At 37.3% G+C, this 10,949-nt stretch overlaps 1 protein-coding gene and 1 long non-coding RNA gene across 3 annotated transcripts; both read right to left on the bottom strand.

The window, feature by feature from the left end:
* Positions 1 to 894: 894 nt before the first annotated feature.
* Positions 895 to 4,161, bottom strand: LOC110894488. 2 transcript variants are annotated; one of them, XR_002566357.2, is made up of 5 exons: positions 3,572 to 4,161; positions 3,123 to 3,201; positions 2,308 to 2,762; positions 1,869 to 2,025; positions 895 to 1,405 (listed from the first exon to the last, which is right to left on the bottom strand). It is a non-coding gene; the product is annotated as an uncharacterized LOC110894488 (long non-coding RNA). The 2 variants fall into 2 exon arrangements; XR_004874588.1 differs by having other exon boundaries at positions 3,568 to 4,161.
* A 1,517-nt stretch (positions 4,162 to 5,678) lies between these two features.
* LOC110894487 (protein ESMERALDA 1) lies at positions 5,679 to 10,693 on the bottom strand. Its single transcript, XM_022141713.2, has 10 exons — positions 10,082 to 10,693; positions 9,751 to 9,817; positions 9,585 to 9,652; positions 9,410 to 9,498; positions 9,122 to 9,319; positions 8,424 to 8,628; positions 7,915 to 8,082; positions 7,681 to 7,848; positions 6,980 to 7,170; positions 5,679 to 6,138 (listed from the first exon to the last, which is right to left on the bottom strand). The coding sequence occupies exons 1-10, from the start codon at positions 10,424 to 10,426 to the stop codon at positions 5,979 to 5,981; spliced, it is 1,659 nt and encodes a 552-aa protein (XP_021997405.1). The 5' UTR covers positions 10,427 to 10,693; the 3' UTR covers positions 5,679 to 5,978.
* Between the last annotated feature and the right edge of the window lie 256 nt (positions 10,694 to 10,949).

Below are 10,949 nucleotides of genomic sequence, written 5' to 3' on the forward strand. Positions count from 1 at the left end.
CTTAACCGGTGCGGCAGGTTATGACAGCAGCTGTTGAAAGAGGCTGGAACACTTTCATCTTCTCTTCTATTCATCATCGCGAGATCGCCACTGATTGGTCTTGTAAGTCTACAATTGGTTGATGCGTGTAACTTGTTCCGATCAGATTGTTAAGTCTTTTTGAGGTGTTGAATTAATCTAGGTTTATGTGGAGGAAAAGCTAAAATTGAGTGTGGATTGTGTTATTGGATGTTGAAATTATGTTGAAGCGTGTCAGGATTTGGATATGGATTTGATGTATGTGGTTTCATCTAGCATCTTTTAACCCATGGATTGGATATGGATTGTGTTACTCTGTTTGTAAATATGTTGCAGAGAGAGTTAAAAGGAAGTCAGGTTTTAGGAATCGTTTTATAGATTTAGTTTTCGATTAGAGTTGTTTTTATCACCATCTTTTAACCCATAGTAATTATTGTGGGGTGTAGATACAATAATAACAGAGTCTTCTCATTCGGATTGAAATCGTGTTCTTCCGGCGACGCGGCGGAAGCTTCCTGCCGTTATCGGAACCAACCGATGGCGGTGGTAGCAGTGGAGGCGGGTGGTGGTTGTGGTTGTGGTTGGGTGGCAGTGGCCGGGTGGTGGTTATGGTCGGGGGCAGTGGCTAGAGTGGGTGGTGGTGATGGTGGTGGAAGTAGGTAGTGGTGGTAGGGTAGAGAGAGAGAAAGAGGGAGAGAGACTATGTATGTATCTGTGTATATATTTATATTAAAACATAATTATTTTATTTATTGTTTTTTATAATTAGTTATTTTAGTATTTTGGGTAAAATGACTAAAACATCCTCATGTGGGGTCCATCTAGTCATATTTAACCATAAAAACTAACTGAGTTAGGGCTAAAGGACATAATGTGTAAAGGTTTGCAAACATCAAATATGGTTTTTGTACTTATTAAAGATAAAGGACATAGTTTGCAATAAGTTGCATACATAAAGGACGAGTTTTGTAATTTACTCTTAAGCCTAAAATAACCTAATTATAAGCACGGGATGCATCCAAACAACTAAAACATAATAACTAAAAATAACTGCATGTGGAGACGTAGCATCTTCGGTTTAGGCTATTGGGTATGGGGTCGTCGGTGGGACGTCGAGCCCCGTCCACACCACCCCCCATAGGCCCGTCCCGTCGCCGACATCTTCCCCTCGACGTGCTCGACGAGCCATCTTGTTTATCCAACAGACACATATACATACAAATGTATATATAAAGGGGCTCATCCCCACACCCTAAGCCCATCCCTTGGGGCTCATTCCCCACACCCGCTGACGTGGACGTCTACGTGGCATATCATCCCCAAAGAACTACCCTCCTTCACACCCAATAGCCGATTCCTCTGGCACATCTTTTCTGAGAGACCAAAGCTGCAAATACAGAGAAAGTCACGTGGTCATTCTAAAAAAGTTAAAAATTTACTTGCTCACTTGAGTTGTGTTTTAATATTATACTAGGATGGTGCCAGATGTCGCGCGTTGCGGCGGCGATCTCTAGGTTGTTTATAGTCGGCGGAATTATGGTTATTTAGGGTCTTAATGCATTTACGGTCTTAATGCATACACTATATACAGTTATATGATTTTAAGCGAGATAATTAAAAAGCTACATACTGGGGTTATACTAAATTCATTAGTCGGCGTTAAAGTTGTTACAAAAGGAACGACCAGAAGAAGAAGAAGCATCAAGCAACGAAGAGACACATGTTGACTTCCTAGTTGAATTTAATGGGTTTAGATCATGAAAAATCAACCGGAGGTCGAACGGGGATAAAGTTCAGATCAATATATATTAGTGAAAAATCGCAACAGATGGAGACAACATAAATCAAACCTCGAATGCGATCTTGAGTCGCTTGTCACCGATCTCATTTCGTGTGTACCGCGGTCCGGACACTTAATTGGTAGAAGAGCATTTGCTACATCATCTTTTGAGTGGCCTGTAACACTAAGAGTTGATAATTTTGAACTGACTTCTTGAACCTAACGATCTGAAAACAGAGAACAAACACACATAATAAAACCTATATTAACAGAACTTCAATATGAATAAAAAAACCAAATTAACACAATTTGAGAATTGATTGATAAAAAAACAAAATTAAGTAATTAACACAATTTCAAAAATGATCTAATAGACTAAACTGATTGAAAGACAGTATAAAATAATGAAATTAACCTACCTTCATATAATGTATTAACCTAACTAAAAACTAACAAATCACACAATCAAACAACAATATAGAAACAAACTGTAAAGTGATGAGTTATACCATTCCGGTTCTGAGTTAGGGTTTGTGTTTGGGCCACAGCCGGTTGACCAGACGCTACACGACTTCACGCGTTGACTTCCGGCACTCGATCGACATTCTGCCTAGGGTTAGCCGGAGTCCGTTGACTTTGCTGACCACGGCCGAGAACACTTCCGATCCCACTGGATTCTCGACCCCTGCCTCTACCTCTATCGCCTCCATAATTTTCCTGATACTGTTCCTGTTGTTGATTACTGTATTGTTGCGAATAATTTCCGTTTCGTCCACCGTGATGATAACCACCACCACCGCGGCCACCGCCTCCTCTACCGCCATTACCCCGGCCACCACCGTCATTTCCGCCGCGATTGTAGTTGTTGTTTCGCTCCATTGTGAATTGGTGATTGTGAATTTTGTGGATTGTGAATGTTGGCGAGTGAAGCGTCTGATTGTGGGTTTACTCATGTGAGATGTGGCTGCAATTGATTGAGAGGGGAAGAAAAGGGTTGGTGGCAAGAGATTTAAAAGAGAAGGTCCCAGAAGTCTTTAAAGAGAAGCACAAATAAATTTTTGTCCGTTAGTGCACCGACCTTTCTTTTTAATGTTTTACTAGTATTTGTACCCGCCGCGCGTTGCGGCGGCGTACTTGACTCTTTCCGAACTAAATTTACGTCGAAATAGAGTAACTGGAATTTATACCGTCGAATGAAAACATATTATATTTTAGCCCAAAAAATGCTATGTTAAAAACTATACTAACTCGAAACGTAGATATGTGGTTCTTGAGCAAAATTTATATCGAAAGTTGAACCAAGTAAAAGATAAAGAAAACGTACCAATCCCTCCCTCATTGCGGCAGGTTTAAACAGAAACTAACTCGAATTAAATACCATCGAATCAAAACGTATGAAAAAACTGCAAGCCCAAAACAAAACCATCAAACCCCAAAAATGTATGAAGAATGCATACACAACTATTTCAACTATAATATTAACTAATTTAAACAATCTGATTAAGATTCAATCCAAACACATGAAAAGAAGATTCAAAACAACACTAAACTAACCTAACAAAAAAAAACAATTTAAAAAAAAATATATAATGAAACAAAAAAGTAGTAATTTCCTAAATCTGGTAGGATATTAACTAATTTAAACAATCTGATTAAGAATCAATCCAAACACATGAAAAGATGATTCAAAACAACACTAACTTATCATAAAAATTAAAACAAAAATAAATAAAAATAATAATTAAAACTGGAATAAAGAAAGAACTCACTTACATTTAAGACTTTCAACCCAATCTCCCAAGGAAGAAACTCATTTTCTTTATACCAGAAAGGGTACAAACTGAACAAAATTCTTGATCCCACAAAAACGACACCGTTTGGATCAACAATACTCCCATCTTTTGTAACCTCTCTCTTCACTGTTCTCCTCAATGAACCAAGAGTGATCTTGGGTCCTTTCCACTTGATCTCCACAACCCTATGATAATCTTTCTCTGTGTCCGCATGTACAGGATCACAACCCCCAAATTCCATCTTCTTCACCACCACTTTCACCTCAAACTTTCTTGATAATATTGGTGGCCAAGGTCTCCATTTCATCATCTTTACCACCATTTTGGGTCAAGATTTGATGGTGGGTGTGTTAAAGATTGAAACTTTATAGCAATTCAGATAGTGGGTGTTGATTTTCTTGATGTTTTAATGTTGGGTTTTCAAGATATTGTGAAAATTCAACGTATTTTGGGTCAAGATTGATAAAGACAGAAACTTTACTGAAATTGAGAAGTTGGGTGTTGATATTCTTGGTCTTTGAATGTTGGGTTTTCAAGAAATTGAGAAAATTGAATGCAACCTTCAACGCAAACAATATGTCAAAAGGGTCAAAGGGTAGAATGGTCACTTGGCAAAGCCACCGACCTTTCATTTTAATGTTATATAAATAAACTAGTAGATGTCCCGCTCACGTTGCAGGGCGATAGCCGAATAATTCTCAACCAATTAAAAAAAGAGTACTATAATTTTGCTAGGAAAAAAAAATAAAAACGATGATAAAACCGTAATTTTGAGCTCAGGGCAAAACTGTAATTTTTCAGGACTAATGAGCTAGTGTTAGGCAACTCCATGACATGAAAAAAAAAATTAAATCGAGTAAACCAATTAAAACAAAAAACCTTTATAGTTTTGGTAAAAAAAACTAAAACGATAGGAAAACGTAATTTTTAACTGAGGGCCAAATCATAATTTTAATTCGGGGATAAATCGTAAACTGAATGGACCAATGGGGGAGTGCCAGGAAGTTGTCGGTACGACTGTAATTTTACACTGGGGGCAAACTTGTAATGTCACCAGGAAAACAAACAAAAACGATGGGGAAAATGTAAATTTAAGTTGAGGGCAAAATCGTAACTTGGCTGTGCGGAAAAAAACTAATGGCAAAACTATAAATTTATACGGGGCAAAATCGTAATTTTGAATCGAGGGCAAAATTGGAATTTTTAGCTGGGAGCAAAAGCGTAAATTTATTTTTAAATTGGGGTAAAAACATAATTTTGAACTGATGGGAAAATCGTATTTTTAAAATGGCAAAACTGTAAATTGAAACGGGGCAAAATCGTAATTTTTAACCGGGGGCAAAATTGAAATATTTATCTGGGAGCATAAGCGTAAATTTATTTTTAAGTGAGGGCAAAAACATAATTTTTAACTAATGGCAAAATCGTAATTTTAAAGAGGGATAAAATCGTAAATTTGTTGGGCCAATAGGGGAGTGCCAGACAGCTGCCTGGCACTATTGAAGTTGCCGCCCATTTAGCCCAATAAAGGGCCAGACCTATTGCCCGGTCGGCGCCGACTCTTGTGAATGTAGTAGTTGATAATTATTTATTATAATTATAATTATAGTTACCTTTATTGTTTGTTTAGAAAGTATATGTTTAGTTTCTCAACCATTGATCAACCATTGATTGTTCTAAGGAGAAGGTTGGAAGAGGTTGAAAGAGGTGGGAAGAGATTGGATCATGTCTGCGTGAGGAGGAGGACACACAGAGGTTTGAAGACATTTTTTAACGAAATGTTTTGTAAAAATCAAAAGGTCTGCTGAGCTAAACGTCTGCACGTGGTTTGCGTGACGCAAACATAAAGGTTTTTCTAAAAAAAAACAAACACCCCCTAAGGGTTGGTAGAGTAGAAACTTAAATAATCTGGTAAGTAAAAACTAACTAGAAGTATCTTCTACTAAGTTAATAAGTTATGTCATCATGGTTTATCGTTGTAGCTATGTTGTTAAACCACCGCAATTGGATTCTTTTGTGTCACGTCAGCATATATGTTCAATTACTCACAAAATCCACAAAAGAAAAACTGTACATGTAACAAGATCTAGCACAAATATGAACACAAGTATGACATCTGGAAAAGGAACCCACTCTGTTTTACAAATACATGTTCCTATTATCTCTCTCACATGTTATCAAATCAAAATCAAATCTAATGTACAAACTACCAATGAAAATCAGCCACATTTGTATAAAACTCAAAAAAATAAAAAAATCCCAAATGCGGAAAAGAAAATGTAAGTAAGCCCTCTTTCCCAATGAAAAAGGATGAAATAACCAAATAATTTTCTATCAATAAATGAGGTTAGCCAGCCCCAAAATATATGGTTAACTTTTGAGAACCATCATGGTGCTGATGTTTTTGAGTCCTCTGTTTTATTTGTATGGCACATGCAGTTTGGACATGGGAATGAATATATTGAGTCGTTCGGTCTTTTTAATTCGACACCCTTTGCATCGCTATGAGCCCGCATGCCTAGCATGTGTCTTTTGAATGTTCTCCAACTGAAAATTCAAACATATTTAGAAAAATCTGCTTACAAAGAAACGGGTCGGTCTCATGTTATGTTAATACACTCAAAGAACACATATTTTAATGATATATAGAGTTAATACCTTACACAGATGGTAAGGCCCACTTACGGTTTTGATCCCAACTTTTTGGAAATTACACATTAATTCCTCTCTGTTCACTCAGACGTAACAATTTGGCCCTTGACACTAACAAGCGTTCCATTTTCTGTCACGTTTGTAAAATTATATTTTCATGTTCGTCCATGAGGTTTGGCTACTTTTGCGACTTTCTTCCAAAGGTTTGTTTTTCCACATCTGGATCCAAAAGGTTTGAAATCTTGCCATTTTCATCCAACTCATTAACTCTATCCATTTTTTAAACCTTAACTCAAGGGTATTTTCGTCTTTTTAGACATTTTTTTGTGATGATTAAACGGTTTAGTTGGGGAGAAAGCCAACAGAGGTGGATCTTTATTTCTTATAGTGTTTTTTATTTTAGTAAAAACTGTCTAAAAACACGGAAATGCCTCTCATTTAACGGAGAAAATGGATGGAGTTAATGAGTTTGATGAAAATGGCAAAATTTCAAACCTTTTGGATCCAGGTGTGGAAAAACAAACCATTGAACGAAAGTCACAAAAGTGGCCATACCTCCGGGACGAAAATAGCATTTTACTCTTACTTTTTTTAGTAGTTGAGTGTTTTAGTAGTTTTACAAATATCGAGCACTAAAGGTGTAATTTATGAAAAGTTGGGACGAGAACCGTAATCTAGCCTTTCCACAATGACCATCCGTGTAATTGACTCTAATAAAATAATAATAATAACATACCCGATATTAGGATTGTCAAAATACAAGGCTAACTTGCGTTTATCAGGCCTAATCGTCTTTGCATGTCCGTTATACATATATCTTCTGTGACCAAGAAGAAAATGCGGGAAATTTCCGCCCTGAGTTGTCACAAACACTTCGCTATGTAGACACACCGTGTAGTCTATAGCAGCCATCCTCGAAGAATAATTCTACAAAAAGTTTTTACAAATAATTAATATAATAAAAACAAGAGCAAAATGCCGTTTTCGTCCCTCAGGTTTGGCCAGTTTTGCGACTTTCGTCCAAAAGTTTGTTTTTCTGCATCTGGATCCAAAAGGTTTGGAATCTCCGGCTCGTTAACTCCATCCATTTTTCTCCGTTAAGTCAGAGGTATTTTCGTCTTTTTTGTTAAGTTAAAGGGAAATTCGGTCTTTTTCACACTATGTACAAGCATTTAGCATAATGTACAGGTATTCTAAAATCAAAACCCTTTAAATTAACAAAAAAGACGGATATACCCCTGACTTAACCGAGAAAAATGGACGGAGTTAACGAGCTGGCTGAAAATGACAAGATTTCAAAGGTTTTGGATCCAGATGCGGAAAAACAAACCTTTGGACGAAAGTCGCAAAACTGGCCAAACCTCAGGGACGAAAATGGCATTTTACTCTAAAAAACAATAACTAATTAATATACTTTTTCAAAAAGTTGACACAAACCTTAAATGGTGCAAGTTCCTCAGCAGATGCTAACATTTCCTTAGTTTGTAAAAGCGGAAACATTTCTAGCAGAGGAGTCATATATCTCTCGGAATTATATATATGTCCTGACGCAAGAAATATAGACGTACTTCTATCAAATCCCATTCCTCTAAGCATCAAGCCAACCTGGATATGCAAATTAATAATTTATAAGTTACTATATTTTAAAATATATTTAATAAAAAGTATTACCTCTAAAGGTGTTAACGGACACTTGCCATTAACCCTATTGACTCCGGGCTGAAGGATTCTACCGGGTTTAGTAAATTTTCCTTTCCAACCCCTTTCTCTTGCGGCTATCATATCTTCGAGTTCTTTTCGTCCACCGTCATATACACAGCAAGAGAAAGCAATCATGTCCTGAATGTATTTGATTATGTGAGATTGAATAATCAGGATCAAATAGTTATAAAATTAAAAGCTTTTGTATTTGAATTTGTAATAATCAGTTTTAACACGCGAATCCATATATATTCCTAGAAAAGGAAATCAAATTAAGAGTAAAATGCCATTTTCGTCCCTTAGGTTTGGCCAGTTTTGCGACGAAAAAGACTGAATTGCCCTTTTAAGTTAACAAAAAAGACGAAAATACCCCTGACTTAAACGGAGAAAAACGAATGGAGCTAACGGGCCGAATGTAAATGGACGAAAGGCAAAACTGACCAAACCTAAGAGACTCTAAAATTAATATCTTAACAAACCTCTTCAAAGCGTAGATGCACAGAAATGTACTTGCCACCATTATTTACACTTCGTTCTTTCATTCTAGAAACTAATGTTTCAGCCATTCTATATATAGGATCTGAAAACCGCAAAGCTTCGTAATTCGCCAAACAACGAAGCCGTTGAACCTCTGGAGGCGCATCAAATGACAATCGGTTTGCAAATGGTGAAATCCTTATGACCCTAAAATTAAATTTATTTACATCAAAATTATAAAATGATTAAAAAAAGAGTAAAATACCAGTTTCGTCCATGAGGTTTGTCCAATTTTGTGACTTCTGTCCAATGGTTTGTTTTTTCCGCATCTGGATCCAAGAGGTTTCAAATCTTGTCATTTTCATCCGGCTCGTTAACTCCATCCATTTTTCTTCGTTTAAGTCAGGGGTATTTTCGTCTTTTTTGTTAAATTAAAAGGGTAATTGGGTCTTTTGACTTTATGGACAAGCATTTAGCATAATGTACAAGTATTCAAAATACCGTTACTAAATAAAAAAGACGAAAGTACCCCTGACTTAACGGAGAAAAATGGATGGAGTTAACGAGCCGGGTGAAAATGGCAAAATTTCAAACCTTTTGGATCCAGATGCGGAAAAACAAACTATTGGACGAAAGTCGCAAAACTGGCCAAACCTCAGGGACGAAAATGGCATCATACTCCTAAAAAAGATGAACTCACTTTTCTTCTAGTAGCCTTGGAAGAACCGTATCCCTGTAAAAACGAATAGGAGCCCAAGCTTTTATTTTGAAGTTGAATACGTTTGACATATTGTGGTCAAACCGTTCCATTAAATATCCAGGTATAGTGTTGACCACCCGTACGTCATTTTCTAGAGTTTTAACGAAAAAATCTTCATCGTATATGTCACTAAACTTACTGCAACAACAAAGCACATGGTCAAAGTCAAATTACTAACGGTCTGACTTTTGGATTTTAACAACGATCGAAATTTAATGTTTCACAAACCTAGGATCTCTCCATATGCTATGAAAATGGAAATTAGGAATCACTAGCGTTGCGTTAAGATATCCCGCCACAGCAACTGCATTGCATATCTAAAAACATAATTAATAAGTATTTATCATTTTATCACACGATGAAATAAGAAATCTAAAAACTTCAAATGCAGCGTTTGGATTACCGATGTTCTCTGCTGATTTAAGCCACCGTTTGCCTCAACATATATGTACCCGTTGGACTCTGGTAAGCCTACAACAAACAAGATGGATGTATTCACATGATGAAAAGATCGAAAAATTTGAGATTTTTAATATAACGTTTGTGCGGATAGAAGAATAGTTTCGTACCTAGTGAAGACTTGCTTATACAAGGCTTCCAACCTGCACCTTTAGCGCGTTTCCATACCGTTGATATCTACTTCAGATTCAATGACTTAAATCAACATTCAACAATATATATATATATATATATATATATATATATATATATATAAGATGGAAACTTAAAAAAAGTTATTGTTCAAATGATTTCTATACTTCCATAATGTTTTTTTTGCTACAGTGAAATTAAAACAAAATTAATCTATTCATTATTCATTAACCAACTAAAGTCAAAATTGAAAAAAAGGGTGGTCAAAATTACATTAGGTCAAAATCTGCAAATCAATGACTAACTAACCGCATCAGCAGTGGAATTATCAGCATCCATATCACCCCGGACCTTCACATACAGCTCGGGGCTCCGGTACACCGATCCAACCGCCATGGACCGTTGAATTCCACCTGAAACGACGTCGAATTGCATGGTCCCGGAGTAAAAGACCATACCGGAAAAGTAAAGAAGCGGTACAAATAAGAAGAGGCCCTGGCGGTGAATGAGAAGGGAGAGTAAGATCCAGGCGAAGCGGTGAGGGAGTGATTGGTGGGTGAAGCGGGCGGAGGTTTTGGAGCGAGAGTGACGGATGCGGGGGGATGCAGGAGGTGAAGGGCTGTGGTTGTTGAGGCGGGTTTTGATGGGGTGCATTGCTTGGTGGATTGATTACATGATAAGATTGGGGGATTTGAGCTTTGTGGATGGGGATTAAAGAAGGTAATGTGGGTTTGTTTTGGGTGGGATTGGGGGAGGTGAAGGGAGGATGACAGAGTGTGTATGTGTGTGTGTGCTGTAAATCACGTGAAGCCGAAGGTGAAGAAGGAGATGATAATGGCTGGATGGGGATTAAGCGGACAGCGGACACTGTTTAGTCCGGGTGTTAAGCGGGTCGGGTATGTTGGACCTCATCTAATCGGTGCTTTTGCAATATGTTGTTTTTTCCGTATGCTTTACACTCACTTACACATCCAGCCTTTATTTAAAAAAAGGGTCTACCTATTTACACACTTATTTGTGTGTTGACACATTAAAAAGGTGTTTTTCGTCTTATATGCATACCCTATAGTGTTGAGCTGTGGCCAAAGCATGGCGTTTTGGTCCGGTCAACCAGACAAATACTGACAGGTGTCTGACGGGTCTGTTGACCGAACCAAAACGCCGAGCTTTGGCCGCA

This window comes from Helianthus annuus, chromosome 12 (assembly GCF_002127325.2).
Source record: "Helianthus annuus cultivar XRQ/B chromosome 12, HanXRQr2.0-SUNRISE, whole genome shotgun sequence".
In the NCBI taxonomy this organism is placed as follows: Eukaryota; Viridiplantae; Streptophyta; class Magnoliopsida; order Asterales; family Asteraceae; genus Helianthus; species Helianthus annuus.